General features: G+C 41.8%; 1 protein-coding gene across 1 annotated transcript in view; it reads left to right on the forward strand.

Annotated features, from left to right (window-relative positions):
- Nucleotides 1-19,968, forward strand: part of Slc25a13 (solute carrier family 25 member 13) — a 169,821-nt gene that overhangs the window by 106,839 nt on the left and 43,014 nt on the right. The window contains exons 12-13 of the mRNA XM_034519298.2: nt 7,215-7,267; nt 8,796-8,876. Coding sequence (XP_034375189.1) covers nt 7,215-7,267; nt 8,796-8,876 — 134 coding nt within the window. The remainder of the gene's footprint in view (nt 1-7,214; nt 7,268-8,795; nt 8,877-19,968) is intronic.

Raw genomic sequence — 19,968 nt, forward strand, 5'->3', positions numbered from 1 at the left:
CCTCATAATCTAGCCACTGTAGAGCCTGTGAGCCTGTGGAGAACAGGACTGCAGTGAGGCTTTGAAACAGGATAGTGTGTTTGGGAAGGTGGAGGAGCCCTACTGCCTGGGGCTGTAGGAGTCAGAAGCAGATGACTGTGCATTGAGGAGGAAGGAGGATGGAATGCTTGAACTGGTGTGGAGGGAAAGGAATGAGAGTAAAAGCTGTAAGGCAGGCTGCATGCAGGGATGATAGTGGGGGTTAATCTCATTTTCAAAGCAAGGAGGTGCTCTCTGGGGACTTGGGAACAAGTGTAGTGGCCTCCTCGGTGAGGTCAGGAGGGTAAGACAACACAAGAGGGTTGCCACTGGGCTCAAAGGGCTTAAGGGTGTCATGTGTATCATTTTCCCCACTGAATTCCACCCTGCATGCCTTCCATCCTGTTGTGTGTAGGCTGGACCACCTTTCTCAGGGCTGAGCACCCCTGCCTCTCTTTGGTTTGAACTTTTAGGTTTTGAGTTTCTTCCTTGTTAAAGACCCTGTTGCTTTGATGGACCTGCTTGACTTGTAGAGCATGGTTAGAGCAGCACTTGTGTTGGCCACAGATGTCCATGCACAATCAGCCCGATCGATCTCTGATCACTGGCTTCTCCAGAGAGCCTGGTACTCGTGACCTATCGGCAGAGTAGGTGTGGTGTGACGTCATCCACCCAGTTTTGTTGCACGAAGGGCACCCTCTGTAAAGTTTGAACAGTGTGTTTACTAGAGAGAAAAGCTGAATATGAAAGGCATAGATAGAGCCTGGTGTGGGAGTTGGCACTGACCATGAACAACCATGGGCGTATTGCTGCAGACCGTGCTGTGGAACAGGCTGCTTAGTCTCTATGTGAAGTCTGTTTCCCATGAAGAAAGAGGAGAGAGAGTAAAATGTTCGGTGTTGTTATGATGATGGTGATAAGGGTGATTAAAGTCCACCTTAGAAGCATTTACTGTGTGCTTGGCACTGTTCTGAAGATTTGTATAAATTCATTTTATCCTCGTAACTGGCCTAAGAAGGAGCAACCGTGATCTTTCTCATGGAGAAAAGGGTGAAAACGAAGGTTCAAAAAGATAAGTTCACTGACAGACAACTTCACAGCCAACAAATAACAGTTGGAAGACAAACCTTGTAGTGGGGGCCTCAGACCCATGGCCTCAATCACGTGACTTCTCAGCCACCCAGGAGACACTACATTGTAAACAGTTGCTTACCAACAGAAATCAATACTTAATAAATCAATACTTAAATAAAAGATTTTACTTTAACATAAAATAAACAATTGAAGATTTGTCTTATTCCTGTGATATCTATATCTATATCTATCTATCTATCTATCTATCTATCTATCTATCTATCTATCTATCTATCATCTATTTAACTTGGGGCCATCTAGATGCTCAGTTCAGGTGCCCCTGATTAAGAAGAGTTCATCCAAGAACAGGCATGATGTCCTGTGAATAGTATTGCATTCCTTACCTACTTCTGATGGAAAGCATTGCTCAACCTGGATTGCCTCTTAGAAATCAGAAGCAATGCAAGGCTACAGCTTGAAAAGATGGAAAGAAGAATACTGTTCTGAATGTATAAAACAGGATGAGGACCCCGTGCTTTGTAAATGTTTGTTCGCTGAATTTTCAAAATAAACAGTAGGTAGTCACTAGCATTTTTGCTTTACCAACGGGGAAACTCAGACTTTGAGGCCAAATGTTATAATGACATCTCAACTAGGAAGAGGTACAAACCCAGAATTGTAACCCAGATCTGTCTATCCTAAAGTTTATGCCTTGGTATTCAGCTGCTACCAACTCTGAGGAATAAATAAGCTTTAATTGGGCTTGGATTGATAATAAGCTTTTTCCCAGTTTTTGTCAACTCTGAAATCCTACGAATTGCATAATATTTTTTACGTATTCATGAAAAGTTCTTTGGTACATGACAGTTGAGTTTGTTACTCGAAGGAACCTCCTTTTGGGATGCGGTCTGAAGCTCAGGCTCCCGGTGAGAGCTCAGTGTCCTCCCCTCTAACTCAGTTCTCATTGGCTGCTTTAAGGGAGAAGAAAGAGTGTGATTTATATTTTCAGCCTGTGAAATCTGAAGAGAAAATACTGCATTAATTCTGTGCCTTGTAAATCTTTTCTCGCATTAGCGGCCTTCTGGTAAAATGTGCCAGGGAAGAATTGCCATGTGTGCTGTTGGAGCTAAACGAAGAAGAGAAGATTAGAGAAGTAACCACACTAATAAATTTCATCTGAGGCAATTGGAAAATGAACTGCTGTTTTGACAAGTTAGAAACAACACACACACACACACACACACACCACACACACACACATACATCCCGTTTCTTTTTGGAGTGGTTTAAAATGAATTTCTGGCGGGACCACCAGAGACACCTTATATTAGAAACCTGCTTTTTCTGCTGAGTTACCCAGATGTCAAACACATCTGTTCTTGAGCTCTAAGTGTGGTTGTGATGAGGTGCTGCAACTGAGATGGAAGCTGGAGGCCCACTAAGCCATCTTCCCCTCCTCTGGGAACCACGAAAAAGAGGAATTACTGGAATTCCCACCCCTGTACTTTTTACAGTCTTACAGTTCATGCTTCCTTCAGGAGACCTTTGCTCAAAGCTGAAAGTGTCAAGGCCTGTCTGTAGCCTCATATTATAACCTGTGCTTTCCTGTGGAGCCATAGGAGAGTTAAGAACAAGAATGGTAAGACTAGTTCCTTCCCACTTCCTTGCTGAGCACCAAAACCCAACCCAGGTCTTAGGGATGGATGTGTAGCTTGTTTGTTTGTTTTTTCAGAGGTTTTCATTTAAAGGGAAACTTGTGATCTCTGTTTATTACTTTTTCTTTTCTTCTTCTTTTTTTTTTTTTTACTACCTCCAGCCTTGACAGATACCCTCTAACTGCCTCTAGAACTTCTTCTTACACCTTGCTCTTCGTCTTAAAAGCCACCTCATGTGCCTACAGAATTTGGTCCATGCTCCTTAGCATAGCTCCAAAGTGTGAAGCCATGTTCTAACCAGCTGAGTAGACATCCCGGAGCAAGACTGCCCAGGTGAACTGTGTTCCCCATCCAACAGTCAGGGGACTTGCAGCTCCTGGGAAGTCAGCCTCATTCTTTTCATGGTTTGAAAGATGAGAAGGAGGAGGATGAGGGAGGAGGACCATGGTGGTGGTAGTGTTGTACCAAGAAAGAATGTCATGTAAATTAATTGTATTAATTTAAGTAAAACACCAGATGTAATACTTGCTGTATAATAAATGCCCTAAATGGCACCATTGTTATTAGATCTGTGATTCTTTCACCATCTCCAGTCATCTTGCTGACTCTGAAAGGACCGGGATCTTGATATTTTAGATGTGTCCTGTGGTAAACTAGTAGGCCATCCCAGATCATTCTATCAGACACGAGTGGAAAGTATTGGGGAAATGCTTGCTTCATGAATGCAAATTTGTTTTGCTCTATTTTCAGTCTTAAATTAAGGTTTTCTGCTTTGTATCTTTTGATGTTCAAAATGCATCACTAAATTTCTAGCAAGAAGGACAAATTTCAGTCTGCTTCAAGGGTGGCTGAAGTGACTCTGTAATACTGTAGCCATTTGATTCTAGCAGGTTTTTATTAGTCATTTGAAGACCCACAGGGTAGTTATAGAGACAAGAGATCATCATTTTGATCACAGTGTGTTCAGGTTTTTGCTCTACAATTTAATGGTGAGAAAAAAAAATACACGTGGCAAATAAATATTTAAACATTTGTGGGGGTGTGGCCTGAATGCAAAAGAAGAAAAATGGAGATTTTCAGAGAGTAAGAATTAGTTTAAATGGCAGTTGCCCACATTTTCATAGGAGAAATTAATGTATCACTGGGTGGTAACAGAGCCTTTCTTTGAATTGGAAGTTGCTTCTTCAGAGGCTGATAGGTAAGTGCACCCTAGAGTGCTTGCAGAGGGCAAAGACAGCAGTCCGCAGTCTCTTTCCACTCCCTCCTGTGTCACCTCTGCTCATCTAGACTGTAGAGAGCCCAGCATCCTCCAAGCTAGCAAGTATAGGGGGAGAGGGGCGTTTTCTAAGAGTGCACAAGAGCACCTGTCTTAGGGTGTTATTGCCGGGAACAGATGCTTTGACCAATGTAGCTCTTATAAGCACAGCCATTTAATTGGGGTTGGCTTACAGTTTCAGAAGTTTGATCCATTATCATCATGGCGGAAAGCAAGACATGGGGCTGGAGGCACTGAGAGTTCTATGTCTTGATCCAAGAGGAGCAGGAAGATGACTAATTTTACAGTGGGTAGAGCTTGAGCATACAGACCTCAAAGCCCACCTTCACAGTGACACACTTTCTCCAACAAGGCCACACCTCCTGATAGTGCCACTCCCTATGAGACAAACATTCAAACACATGGGTCTATGGGGTTTACATCTATTCAAACCACCATACCGAGTAAAGGCATAATCTCCCAGCAAGCCAAGGACAGCAGTTAGCCTGGAGCCTGCCTGGTTTTACATCTATTCAAACCACCATACCGAGTAAAGGCATAATCTCCCAGCAAGCCAAGGACAGCAGTTAGCCTGGAGCCTGCCAGAAGGTGCTCTGGCCATCACTCTATCATCTAGGTGCTCTGCTCTTTTTAGACTGTTTCCTCTTTTTCTCATACTTTGTGCCTCACATTCTCTTCACTCCACCAACCCAGGTTCTTTGCTTACTTATGGATTCTGCCTCCTTGTGGCCTTAGTACATGCCTAGCATCTAACGGACCATTTTCCCTGCACCGTTTGAGACATCTTTTCATTTTATGCTCCTGTGCAAATTGGGGTGCATTACCTCAGAGAACAGTGAGTCCTGTTTCTGGAGAGAGCTCCTTGATGGCCCAGTTCCCATTCACAGAGTTCAGGTTGCTAATTCACCGACTGCTTACTTAGCTCTTAGTAGCCTGCATATTATCCTCTTAGCAGAAACCCCAGGAATAGAGTAAGATCTGAAAAATATAGCCGTGTGGAGAATGTGTTAGAAATTCAAAGGCTGGAGGACCCCAGCAGGTCATGTCAGGGAGCCGCAGAGGCTGAGTAGGAGATACTTACTAACCCCGTGGCAATTGAGTGTTGTCTACTAGTATAAGCTCTTGGCTAGAAAGAACGAAGGTTTGGCATCAGCTCACCACTTACCAAACACGTTACGTAACCTCTGCAAACCCTAGTTTTCTCTCTCCAAGGGTGGTTATGAGGATTAAATGAGATAATAGAGACATCAAATGGTGCCTGGCATGTAGTGTGTCTTCAGTCTTCATGAATGTCACCATCCTCGTCATTTCGTTCCACAGTGAAATGGACTTTCTCTCCTTTTTCCTAAAACATGAAGTTGTTACGGGGTGTTTAGTTCCCATCCCCCGTTATTACCATGAGCTGAAGAGGAAGCTTATTTCTACTGTGAAGATGCCAACAGGATGGAAAAATGAAAGCCAGTACTGGGCACTGGTCTGCTGATGTCTGCCATAGGGTAGGGTGGGTACCTGGGTGACTGGATACATAGATTCTGTCTAAAAAATGGAGCGTTGCCTGTCTTAAACAGACATCACAACGAGGCCCAAGGCTGTCAGCTGTGCTCTTCTGTCTTGGCAAAGAGCATGGCTGGATTATGTTTGAAAACTTGGGCTACTCAATCAAGCACATGTCCAGATTTGGAAGCATACAGTTCACAGGCTGCAAGCTCTGGCCTTACGTTGTACCTTTAAGAGTATATGTGATCAGACTTGTCTCTCAGAAGGACAAGCTCTAACCTCAGGCTGTACCTTTAAGAGTGTATGTGATCATACTTGTCCCTCTGAAGGGGCTATAACTGCTAGTGGAGTTTATGTGTGTGACTTGTGGACCAAGGTGAACATGAAACCCTTCTTAAGGAGAGAAGAATGACACAGGCTCCAGGGCACCTAGGCATGTTTCCAAGGGAAGGCTTCTCTTTGATTTTTACTTATTTATTTTCTTAAAAAGAACAAATAAAAAGAGTTTGAATTTTGGTTTAGAAAAGCAGAGCTACTCTGTCTTATTGACTATTATGTCAGAGGCTACACCTTCTCAAGCTGCGAATCCAATTTGAGGCCCCAATAGAATCCATGTGTTGCCTCAAACCTCCTCAGTTCAACCCAGTTGTTTATGCCATAAAGAACTGGAACACTGTCCTGTGTCCCATTATTTTTTTTCCTCAGTTTCCCTTCCTGAGACACAGCTGCATGCATGTGCATGTACACACACACACACACACTCACACACTCACACACTCACACACTACACTACACTACACTATCTCCACACAAAGTGGCTAGTCGTTTTTTAAAACTATAAATTTGTGTCAGGCACAGTGGCATGCACCCTTTGTCCCAGCACTTGTGAGACAGAGGCAGGCAGATCTGTATGAATTCAAGGCCAACCTGGTCAACATAGACAGTTTAAAGCCATCCAGAACTACATAGTAAGCCTGTAAAAGGACAAGAAAAGAAAAAGTGTGAGTGTGTTTATGTATGTGTATATGTGTGCGTATATGTACATACATACATACACGCTTCTCGCCTAACAGAATAAGTAGGCTGAGTCTCCTGGCCTCTGATAGAAACAGCATCTGGTGCACACCTGTACCACTCTCCTCTCATTCACTCTATAAGGGCTAGGCCCATGTCCTTCTCATTTCTAGAGCACACAGACTCACTCTCCCTTGTTTTCTATTCCTGCTCTATTCTTCACTTAGCAATTAATCTTCTCCAGTTGTCCAGTTCCAGAAAGGCCTTTCCCTTCATAAGATCCTGCCCCTTATTTGTTGGTGCTCATCACTGAGTTACGGTTGGTCAGTGACTGAATGACTGCACTGTGAGCATTTAGTGGGTCTGGGAAGGGTGTTAGGAGGAGGCAGAGGGGAAGGAGCAAACTTCCCGAGATAATGAGGTTTCCTGTATTACTAACACTGTTGACTTACCCAATGTGCAAATGGTCCAGAATGTGGAAGAGAATTTACTCGGGGCTGATGTGGCTATTAGAAGCTGGTTCTTAAATTCCGTCACAAGTGTTCTCATTAAAGGTAATAGCAGAAAATTGCAGCAGAGATTGCCCCAGTTTTCAAGTGGTGATCCCCTCTGCAGAGCTGTTGATTTGTGTAGTTAATGCTAATTTATTTAATACACCTCTGCTTCTTGTTGATTTTTAGGTTTGCTGCCACAGTTACTGGGAGTCGCCCCGGAGAAGGCCATAAAACTTACAGTAAGTCTTTGAATTGGGGCTTCTTATTAAGGGAATTTACACAGACTCAACAGTCTAGCAGGTATTCTTCTAGGATGCGTCAGGCTTGTGGTTCTTCCACCGTGCTGATGAATTTGGTGGTCAGAGCAGTCAGCACACAGACCTTCTCCTTGTTCTTCATGTAGCATTAAACATCCTAAAATGTTGTCCTGAGCATAGAGATGATTGCAGGTGGCTGCACCCATGCCTTCTCATCCTAGCAACAGCATCAGTGAAGTTCCTACAGTGCCTACCATAGTAGGCACTTGACCTGTGTCTTCTTACCCCGTCAGTCCAAGGTCTGATTCACTGAGTACACACAGTAAGTGAGGCTTATAGTGTTCAAGTAGCCTACCTGATTCATGAGTCAGAGACCCAGAATGCTGAGTAAGCTTGGGGACTTATGACTATGTCCTCCTGCTGCTATTCTCGATGCTGATGGAGAACATGTTTAGGGTGTATACTAGGAGTATTCTAAGCTAAGTAATGAGAGATCTGGGTTCTCATTGACGTTTGCACACCAGCTAGCTCATCTTCAGGTGGTTGGTACCCATTTTAGTGTCTGTGGAGTGCATAGATGCACATCCCTAAGGTCCAGAGCCCTAGAAAGTCTCCTCTGGCTTTAGAGGAGACTATGTAGTCTTGGTCTCTGAATGCTTTGCGTGTCACCTTATGACATGACAGTGACGTAGCTAATCTTTGGCTTGTATCTGCCTAAACAATATAATTGTTGTATCTTAAAATTGCTTATAGTGCTTCCTCATCCAGAGAATATTATACTCAATGTTTTATGTGTATGTCTGCAAGTGTATGACAGCTGTGTACAGGTAGCCTTGAAAGCAAGAAGAGAGTTTTGGTTTGTCCCAGAGCTGGGATTACAGGCAGTTAGAAATCACTTGACGTTGGTGCTAGGCATTCAACTGGGATCTTCTAAAAGAACATAAGACACTGTTAACTGCTGATCCACTGCTCTCTCCAGCCCCACCCCCACCCCCGGAAGTTTTAGATACCGAATATTTACTAAGCTGAAAAAGAAAAAAAAACAAGCAAGCAGCCTAAATTTGTTTCACTGAGGAGTGCTATTTTAAATTAAATTTTGTTAAAAGACTTAATATGACTTTAATTACAACTTAGAAGACAGTTTTTAATTTATAAAATGTATGTTTTCATCTGTACTATCAATATGTTTACCTTTCATGCTTCTATAATTGCAGGACATCTGTAAATTTTTGCTTCTTTAGGCCATCTTCCTTTGAATTTTTCTCCAATATCAGGCACGTGCAATATATATATATATATATATATATATATATATATATATATATATGCTTATAATAATATAAATTAAAAACTACCTGTATGCTATGAAAATTTTCTCTTAGATTATTTGAAGATCCATTAATTTAGGCAAACGGCTGAGAAAAAAATAACCTATATAGACAGATGTATATTTATATATGTTTAATGACTTTATATTTTTCATCAGCTTCTATAAATATTTCTCTTTAAGGTGAATGATTTTGTGAGAGATAAATTTATGCACAAAGATGGCTCCGTCCCACTTTTGGCAGAGATTTTTGCTGGAGGCTGTGTAAGTACCTTTTCTCAGTTTCTATATCGGAAAGCCGGTCTTCATTTACGTCTCAGTGCCATGAACAGCAAGGATACACTAAAGCATCTGTTTGACTGCAGAGTCAGTATAAGGCCAGTGTTTCCTAAACAGGCTTTGTTTTCTGAGGTGAAGGGTGAACTGCTGGTCTTTCTGTCTTCTTTTCATTCGTGCCTGTTAACGTTTCTCACTGCTTGGAGTCAGTTCTGCAGTCAGCTCATGGGCCAAGGAGGTGTTTGGCCCTTACAAGACCTTTTACCAGCCCTTTCTGAATTTTCCTTGTAGCATCTTGTTTTCCATGGCATCCTCTGCTGGGTCAAGCAGGAAAGTCTGTAGCTTGAAGTCAGCCACTCCAGCTCTCTGCTTTCCTCTGTCTTGCTAGTGGCCACCAACATTCCAGCTCCAATGATTTTGGGGGAGAAAGGCTGAGAAGCAGCTGGCCGAAAGTGTTCTGCCTTGTCAGATATGTGTGGACTGATTGCTTTGGGATATGGGTGAGCAGCCTGCATCTTGTTCTGAAGCTCAGCAGAACATTGTCTGGCGCTGGCGTTGTCTCATGGGCCGGTTTGTCCATGTGACTGCAAATACTTCAGGAAAATTAACTCTTGTACAAAGGCTGGAGCCATTTAAAGATAAGGTTCATTAAGTAAACAGACTTTGATCACCCAGGCACTACAATATTGGAATATTCATTCGCTAATCTTAAGTAACTTTTCATATAAGAAAACATGAGGTCACATTTTTCTGTTTTTTTTTTTTTTTTTTTTTAATTGGCCTGGTCATACAGCAAATACACACATTTTTTGTTTTCTTTTTCTCCTTGAAAACCATTGAATGTAGAAGTTGGGCTGACACCTGAAATGCTTTTGTGGAAAAGGCTCACGGTCTTGCCTCATGTTGAATGTAGAAGCTGCCAGGAGTCCTTGTTCTTAGTAACTTCAAGAGAGGATGGAATTTGACTGCTGCCTGACTCTTTGTTTGATCACTGACCTGTCAGAAGTGGCCAGGTAGGGTCCCTTGTTCTGTAACTCTAGGAGCATTGAGGATGGAAAAGGGGATCCTTTATGCCCTCGGTGCAAAGGATGCACCGTAATAATCAGAGTTCAGACGTCCTTTCTCTTAACTTCATCTTGAGCAACCCTGCCTTTGCCATTCGAGTGGCAAGGGTTTCTATTTATAACTAACTAACTAACTAACTAACTAACTAATTAGTGTGTGTGTTTGTGAATGTGTATCAAGTGTGTTCATGCCCAAGTCAAGAGTTATGTTTTCTGGAGCTGGAGTTACAAACAGTAGTGGGCAGCCTGAGGTCTTTGCTGGGAACTGAGCTGGGACCCTCTGGAAGAGCACTATCTGCCTTCGCCTACTGAGCCACCCAACTCTCCAGCTTGTTTTAACATTTACATGGGTGCTTCCATGGGTTGGATCTAGCGCAGTCCTTCAGAATTTTGCAATGAGGCTAAGATATTGACTAGATATGTCTGTCTTCCTAGGCTGAGTCTAGCCCAGTCCTTGAGTCTGTTGCAAAGAGCCTTGCCACAGCAGGGTACTTTAGTCAGGAAAAGGGGGAGGTTTCATTTTGTATTTTGTAGATTACAGTTTTAAACTTCGTAGACACTTGATATTAGAATAATGTAAGAATTTAAAATGTGAATGCATTCTATGACTCTAGGCAGGCCACCATCATGGCATGGAGCCTGGAGATGTTTTTTTTTTTTTTTTTTTTTTTTTTTTTTTTTTTTTTTTTTTTTTTTTTTTTTCCTTAATGCCTGTGCATGCATTTGGCTGCCGCAGAGATTGACTGTGGCATGCATTGTCAAGGTGCCCCTCTGTAGGTGGTCTTGTTTTCAAGTACGGTGGCCCATTTCAAACACAGAGCACAGATTGGCATCACAAGTGGTGCCTAGCTATTGTGAAGAGATGCAGTCCCTTTCAAGCTTGATCTAAACACAGGCTTAAAGTTGGAGCCACTTGGGCTTTACAGCTACTTAAAATATCTGTGAAATGAGGTTTGCCACCCTTTACCTCACAGGCAGCCTCTGAAGTTCATCCCTGGTTTTGCGCCCCTCCCCACATTTGCCAAGGCTTTAAGAAGAGTTTACAGTTCAGTTCAGTTCAGCAGTCATATAGGGAGCAAAGAACGGAGGAGGGAGTAAAATGGATGTTTGCATGCCTCTGTGTGTGTGTGTGTGTGTGTGTGTGTGTGTGTGTGTGTGTGTGTGTGTATTTGTATTTGTGTCTGTGTATGTACATTATAGCAGCATCTCCTAGGTTTGTTTTGTTTTTGGTTTTTTTTTTGTTTTTTGTTTTTTTTTTTTTTTTGTTTCTCCCTTTCAGAGCTGGTGTACACTGTAGAAAGTCATGAGTTCTATGGGCTGGTCTGTGTGATTGAGAGCACAAAGGGTTCTGTGACCTCGTGTCACATGAGCAGTTTCTTGCTTTAGCTCAGCCAAGCATCACTGGGCGCTGACTTTTAAGTCCCTGGGAGCCCGCCGTGGTGCGTTAGTGCTGAGTGTTAGCACACATGGCTGACTTTTCACTCACGTCAACCAAAGCTGTTCGTTTCTTTGAACAAAGCCATCTCTGGTTTACAATGGTTTTGCCAACAGGGAAAATACGAAAAGATGATTGGCTCGCAACCTACATCTTCACAGTGCTTGGCTGATCTCAGTTCTTTACTTGTTTTAGAAGAATGAACTCGATCAGCCATTTGGAGAGAGTCAGTCATCGGCATCTCAATAAAACGTATCCTGTTTCTTGTTATTTTCATAAAATAGTATTTTTTTAAAAGCAGGCTCATATAAAAGGGCAAAGGTGAAACTTTATGCCCCAGTGTGGGGGAATTCGAGGGTGGGGAGGCAGGAGTGGGTGGGTGGGTGGGGGAACACCCTCATAGAAGCAGGAGGAAGGGAGATGGGTTAGGGAGTTTCTGGGGGCTGAAATAGGGAAAGGGTATAACATCTGAAATGTAAATAATTAAAATATCCAATTTAAAAAAAAGAAAAAAGAAAGTTTAAATTTCTTACTGAGATTAGTTCTAGTATAAAATCCTGAGCTTTTTTTTTATAGATCCACAGTGAATAGTAGTGATATTTTCACCATAATTTGTAACTCAACTAGATGCTAAGAGTGAAGTTTATAAACTCTTCCATTGTAAAGAAATCTTTGTGATAGTGTTTTTCTCTGAGTAGAATTTCTGGTTTTTAAATTACACTCAGCAATACAAGAATTCTGAGAGAACTTGGGTCCCCAAGCTCCCCTCGAACAAAAGATACATGCACCTTTTCTTTCCAGCCTTTTCCTTGTTGGTCATGGCTCCTTCTGTAAAACAGTGTGACTGGTAGGGGACACATTGTTGTTAAATTTGGTAGAGAAAAAGACATGTGAGCACAGCCCTGCCAGCAACTCTAGAAATTAACCTGAAATTAAGCTTTGAGTATGTCGTGAATGCTTTCTTGCTGTAACTCTACCTAAATAAATAAATAAATAATCAAAGCATACAATGCTGATAATATTTGGGTTGTAGTCATTCTCTCTTCTATGCATCCAGATGAATAAAGGATTAAAGTCTAGGTGAGGAGTGTGAGCAGTCTGAAATCCTCTGCTCTTTTGATCTTATTAAATACCAGGTAAGGAAAGACAGATGTGGTCCTAGGATTATTTTTAAAAAAGAAAGTATCTGGCATGAAATTATAATACTCACCAGAAAAACTGTTTCAATACCCCTTATTTTACAGAGCTCATACTTAGGAAAGAAAGAAAGAAAGAAAGAAAGAAAGAAAGAAAGAAAGAAAGAAAGAAAGAAAGAAAGAAAGAAAGAAGAAAGAAAATTATTTCTATGTCAGTAGAAAATAAAATTCTGTCACAGTTTTTGTAAAGGCAGTGGTTGCACTTGTGGTAATGAAGCCCCGATATTTCCTGGTTTTAGTGCGCTCACATGTGTACATACCTGAGTGCATGTGATGTCGTGAGTTTGTATTCGTCCATGGGAAAAAGTCACTGATAAGATGATTTTCTAGAAATGATAGGTAAAAATATCACAGCCAGAGCTAGAGAGATGGCCCAGTGGGTAAAATACTGGTCACACAGTGTGAGGACTGGAGCTGTCATCTGAAACGTCCATGTAAAAGCCAACTGGGAGCTGTGGATTTCCTGTGATCTCAGCTTATTGGAAGCAGAGCTAGGAATTCTCCAAAGCGAGCTGACCAGCCAGACTAGCTGAAATTAGCCAAAGACTCAGCCTTGATAAGGAAGGTGCAGCAGGACTAAGAAAGGCACTGGGCTTCACTGTCAGGCCTCCCTATTGCATGTGCATACATGTACTCCTGTACATGCACACACATGTGCCTGTCTGCACATCTGCAAACAGGATAGCATGATTGGAAAGGTAGGAAATGTAATCTAGTTACTCTCCCTAGCAGATGGTCAGGGCCTCATGCTATTGTCTGCTTATATTTCTGCTTTCTTTTTCTTCTCTGGTTTTAGGGAGCGAGTGAACCTAAGGCCTTGGGTGTTGTATGACAACCCTGAACTGTATCTCACAACCACTTTTTCCCCTCTAATTTCAACTTAAAAGCAAGGTCTCCTTAAGTTGCCCAGACTGACCTTGAACCTGTTCTCCTTCTCCTTTTGGCCTCCTGAGTACCTTGAATTACAGGCCTGGCCATTAGGCCCAGCTTCTGTATTCTCGTATGTTTATGAATTTTGTATCTGCTTTTGTAGATGTGTATTAGTTAATTTTGCTGTTGTTTCTTTGATATAGGATCTTGCTGTGTAACCAAAACTGGACCGGAACTCAAGGTCTCCTTTTCTCATCTTTGAGTGCTGAGATTACATATGTATATCACTGTGCTGGCCATATACTTACTTGTGTGTGTGTGTGTGTGTGTGTCCATGTGCACATGCATGTGGAGGCCAAAGGATAAATCGTAAGAACTGGCTCTCTCTTTCTATTACTTGGTTTCCAGTCACCAAACACAGGCCATCAAGCTTGGCAGCTAGTTAGTGCTTTAACCCCTTAACCATTTCAGTGATGTCCCAGAAACTTCTAATGTTTTGTTGTTATCTTATTTTATTTGTTGGTATTTCACTTGTATGTCTGTGGACCAACTGTGTTGCTGGTGCCTGTGGCACCTAGAAGAAAGTGTCAATTCCCCTGGGAATAGTAAACCACCATGTGGGAATCGAACCTGGATCCTTGGTAAAAGTAGCTGGTGTTTTTAACTGCTGAGCTATCTCTCTGGCCTCAGGACCCTAGGTGCTACTTTTAAGGCAAACCTTTATTACTCATCATTTTTGTATCACATTTGGTTGAAATTAATGTTTATTTTGAAAAAAAAAAACTGTGGGAAATGCAAAGATATGAATCTATGGTACGACTCTAGGTTATGGTAAAATTGCAGACTGGAAAAGTGCAACTGGGGGTCCTTCTGGAGCTGTCTGGTGGCCTTCCCTCCCTCCTTCCCCACTGTTACCATTATCCTGAGTTAGGTAGCTCTTCACTACATCTGAGCGCATATCCCTCAGAAGTGTAAATGATTGCTTCTGAGTGCTGTGCTCACGCCTGGTGCTCCAGGAGCACCCCATGCTGGCCGGATCTAAGCTTAGCCTTTTCCTCAGGGCCTTGCTTGTCAGCAAAGAGCATTAAGTGGGATCATGACTTCCCAGGCTGCAACGCTGCTTTATCTTGAAGGTGTCTGTTACAGATGTTTGTAGCTACAGAGCTGTGACATAGAGATTCCTGTAGTTAGGACAGTGTGTCATGGTTAATTAACCAACAGAAGGTTTCTAACCAAGACTACAATATTTCCTTCAGAGTCTTATAATTTTAACTTATATTCAGTGTTGAGTAAACTCAAAATTTCAATGCTTCCTGCCACAGGTGACCTCTCCTTTTGCCTTACTACAGATGCTTCTTCTCTTTCTACTTTTTTTTCTCTCCTTCCTCTCTCCTACTGTGGCTCTTGCCATTTACAAGAGATCTTTCTATATGATGTTTGTATTTCTCATAATTTCTCCATTTTCTATGTCTCTCTTCTTACCACGTAATGGACATGCCTTCCACTCGCTAACATATTCCAATGACCTCAGATAATACATGGCATTTTGCCATCAGACTCTTAAACATTTGATAAAGGAAACAGCTTCAAAGTCAAAACTGTTCTTCAAAGTGATTTTCATTGCCAGAGCAGTTGATCTAGACCTATAATTGTAGCTACTTGGTTGAGGAAGGAGAATTAATTGCTGGGCTAAGACTTACCTGACCTACAGAGTGAGTTAAAGACCAGTATAAATAACTTGGTGAGACTTCGTCTCAAAATTAAAAAGTACAAAGAACATTGGGGTACAGCCTTGTGGTAGTGGACTCACCTAGCACACTCATGGTCTGGGCTCAGTTCTCAGCACCAAAACTAAAAGTGATCTTTTAAATATGGAAAATTTCAGTGACAGATTTGGTGGTCTCTGTGTCTCGGCTTCCTGTCATGTGTCTTTCTGTCCATAATAAAATTTATCGCCGTTGTCTCTACAGCATGTTTCCCGGGGTCTCCAAGTCAAGATGAGTAGTAAACACATGGTTGGACCCTCCTTGGACACACTAAAAGTGTTATTTTCAAAAGTTTTCACATCAAATTTTTAAGAATTATCAGATATAATAAAATAATCAAAAACTCTTTTCTTTTGAGCTTATGGTACATGTATTTTAGATTTGGTGACAGTGTTTCCCTTTGGCTTTTTGGAGAGGACGACATGTAATCATACTCAGTTTTCTCGGGGGACAGGGAAATGCACTGGGGTCTGACTGCAGCAGCCACTGAGGCCCTATGCCACCTTGAGAGTTCTTGACATTCCTAATCCATTCTGCCATACTATCAATGGGAGCTTTTGTCACAGTGGCAATATCCCATGGTTTATTGTTGGCTCATTGTCCCACACTCTCATAGGCTTCAGTCCAGGGTCACTTGGCTTCCATTTTAGATCTGTGACAAAACAAAGACTTGGCAGCAAGGCTTGGTCAAAGGATGTTGGTTACTTCCTGGTAGACAGGAAATAGAGAGTAAACAAAATGGTGGAGACAGACTATACATTTACAAACATAGCCATAGTAATCTTCCCAACTAGCTCAACCTGTTCATTTCAACTGCCCCTCACCCCCCAGTAACACTATCAAACTAAGAATCTATCATTGAATTTATCATGGTATAGACACAAGAAGATCACTGTTGGCAATCAAGCCTCGGAAACATGAGTTTTCTGGTAATATTTCATATCAAACCATAACATTGGGTATCAAAACCAGCTTCTCATATATATTAGCTAAGTGCACCACTACCAAGCTGCACCCTGAACCCACATCTTTTAAATATAGCTTTTATTTCATCTTGGACTATACTGCATGGAGGTTCTGGTTCTAGACTTGAGTATCTACTGAAGACGTCTGGCTTCACACAGTGATGTTTTGCCATCATTTCTCTAAGTTCTCTGTATTGAGTGGGCTCAGCTGGGAGAGTCTCAGTCAGGGTCTCCATATTGTTAACAAGGGGCTGCTGGGGACGAATCTTCTAAAACCTAGCCTGAAGTGGATAACAAAATGGTGAACTTTTATGGCTGGCACTAATTTTCTCTGTCAGCTGCTAATAACTGGGGCAATTTTTCAGAGAACATCTACTGTTTGCTTCTCTGTGTAGCTTGGACTTGGTAGTTTGATTCTGAAATGGAGTCTTCATCTTTAGCAGAAGCTGCAGGACTTCTGCTGGACTATTCTTCCACTGTATTCTTTGCATCAGATAAGTATGTGAGGCTGGCCCAGGTTCAGAAAGAAAAAACAGATCTCTCTGCAATACAGTGGTGACTTGTAAGCCACTAACAGAAGCAGTGTTTGGGAGCACGCTCACTGCCTTCTTCGTAAGAAGTCTTCGGAGCAGGTCCAGTGGCTTCTTGTCTTTTGTTGATTCTCAGATTCACTTTTCTACTCCAGATCGTCACTGTTCACAGGGGAGCAGGAACTCATCTCAGCAGCAATAACCAATAAGGGTTTACCTTGAGGGGATCGTGAAATAACAGGCAGAGTTCTTGAAATTTGGACACCTCTGGAAACTCGGTGCTGTCTTCGTTTTCTCCACTTGGCCAGTTGGTTCCTCCCACAGTGCCGTTACATCTCTCCATACCTCTTATCAGTCTGCTGTCAGTTTCTCCTCTTCACGGTATTTATTGCCTCAAGAATTTGCTTCATGTTCTCACTAGGCACTTGGCCCCTCCGGTTGACCTTTCAACCTCTTCAGCTCCTACCCTAGACCAAGGTAATTAACTCAAGTTGCTTAGCTATGCTCTCCTACTCAGTGACTCCTTGAGAGAAGAAATTTAGTGCATAGATTTGATTATGGATGGTTTGGGGTGTGACCCCACCCAGATTTTCTGAAAGACTGCATTTGCATCATCTAAGAACATGATCAAACCCTCTTGCAGTCTTTTGATTTTTGTTCTGTGAAGAAGTAACCTTGAATGATGATGTGGGTACCTGGGTCATGAAATATATCCAAAGCCAGATGCTCTATCACTGAACCTGAGATTGCAAACCCAGCCATTTCAAGCCAGGGAGAAAATTTCCTCAATAATGAACACACAGGCTGCCAGAGATGTTGAGAAGCTAGCATGAAGTAGATTTAAGTCCTATTTTTGTGATCTTTCTTTTCTCAAGGGTTCCTGTAGAGATGTGGCCTCATAGTATTTTGTTTTTTGTTTTTGTTTTTTTCCTTAAGGTAGTTTTATTTTCCAATCCTACTTATAAGTATCAGATGATGTTAACTTAGTCATTAAGTGGAGTCTCTTTGATGCTACTCTGATGTAACAGGTCAGGCAACCAAGAAAATGCAATGCATATAATTTTATTTTATTTTATTTTGGTGCATATATCATTATAATTTGATTAGAATTTAATGATCATTTTCTTTATTTTAAATTTTTGTTATTGTTATCATTTGAAACGTTCCAGAGGAAATTGTTTTGCATAGCCTGAAAGCTGCATAGGGTCCTTAGATATTTGGCTGGGAAGAGTTAGTAAAGAGGGTAGAGTTATTCCATGTGCCATGCTGTATGAATTTACAGGTAGATGGCCCATGGGAAGTGTTAACTCCAGAAAGAGCAAGTGAAGCAGGTGATGGACTGCAGGGAACAGCTGTAGCCATGACCATGTATTGCCTTATCAAGAGAGAATGAGCACGCAGAAATCGAACCAACCTTTGCAAAGTTCCTATTTATTTCATTTGACTTCATTTCTAAAAATGACATCAGAGCCCTAAGCACAGGATGAAGATAATGACTAGGGACATTTAGTATAGTTTATTTATGATGACTCATGTTTTAAGTAGAAAAGAGTTTTACTTGTAAAATCACCATGTCAAAACCACGAAAGAACCATATAAGAAAGGATTTCAAAAGGAGATGATGAGCAGAAAAGGAAAAAAAAAAGTGCTTACCCATAGCAATATCCAAATTTGGAGAAATTTTTAGAAGGAAGAATTTTCATTGACATTTACCCAAGAAGTTTTCATGGGGATGGAACTTAGGCCTTGGCATAGAACAGAGTTCCAGTACCTATGTGCCTCCACATGCCTTGTTGAGAGCTCTCTCTAGACAACTCCACTGGAGCTGAAGGTAAAAATGAGAACAATGGCAGATGATGCTGAGGACTTTGCCATGGTCTGGATTCAGTGGTTATCTCTTCCTTAAGTTCATACACTGGAAGTTAAGGTCCAGCGTGATGGCATTAGGAGGGGGAAGTGCCATTCTGAGGTCACAGGCATCCAGCTTCTTCCTTGCATGTGCTGCCCTGGCACCTGACCTTGAATGTGTAACTTTGGGAACCCAGAGGAATCACTTGGTGTCATTTGCACTTGACTGTCCTAGTGTGCTTTCTATTGCTATGAAAAAAAGACCATGATCAAAAACAGCACGAACAGGAAAGGATTGTTTCAGCTGAAGTTTAATGTTCGTTGTTATGGGAAGTCAGAACAAGAACTCAAGGCAGGAAACCTCAGGCAGGAACAGAAGCAGACATCACGGAGGAGTGTTGCTTTCTGACTTGCTCTCCATGGTTTTTCTGTTTGTTTTCTTACACAACCCAGGGTCCTCTGCACTGGGCCACATCAATCAATAAAATGCCCCCAAAGCCTTTGCCTGTAGGACCATCCAGATGGGGGCATTTTCTCATTTGAGAGTTCCTCTTTCCACATGACCCTAGCTAGTGTCAAACTGACAACCTTTAAGTGGCACAGGGGACCAATCTATGATAATTTGGCATTGTAGCCTGCAAACATGAAGACATTAATGTGTTTAGATCAGAGCTGTCTGTGAATGCTAGGAAACATCTTAGTAGAGGAACGTCCAGCTTTCATGGCAGATACTCAGCACGCCAGAGAACTTGTTGCTGGTTTTTCCCCCTCTCTTCAGCAGTTAAAATATTTGATTCAGGACACTTGAAACATTGGGGTCATATTCTGGGTTTCTAACAAATAGAGGAGGGGTTTCTTATGATATGAAAATTTGAGAAATGATTGGGCCACAGTTGTCCTAGAGTTAAAATAGTTCAGACACCGATAGCCTGCTAAGCATTAGCTGATTCTGGTGGTTAGCAGTCACAGTAGACAGTGTAACAGGCAGACCCTGAATGTCAACATGTTTGACAGGTCTGTAACTTAATTGCTTTTTAATGTCAAATAGATTCCACTTTGATTTCTTGGCCAGGCTGCTAAGGGCCTATTAAAACCCCATGAAGCTGAAAATAAGAAATTTGATGTTGATGAAACATGTAAACATGATAGCCCTTTTCCACCTTCGCCATGTGGTTAAAATCGTTAAGTCTAGAACCTTCCCGTTTGGTATCTCAGGAACAATTAAATGGTAAGGATCTTCTCTTGCCTCTTTTCAGAGTTCTTAAATTCATATACCCAACTAAAAGAGGAAAATCTTATATTGCATTGAGTTTCAGTTTGTCCAGTTTCAGTTTCAGTGGGTTTGCCAGAGCAAAGTGCCACAGGTCAGGTGGCGTACACAGCAGTTATGTATTTTCTCCACAGAT

The sequence above is a fragment of the Arvicanthis niloticus genome, chromosome 15 (assembly GCF_011762505.2).
Source record: "Arvicanthis niloticus isolate mArvNil1 chromosome 15, mArvNil1.pat.X, whole genome shotgun sequence".
Lineage (NCBI taxonomy): Eukaryota > Metazoa > Chordata > Mammalia > Rodentia > Muridae > Arvicanthis > Arvicanthis niloticus.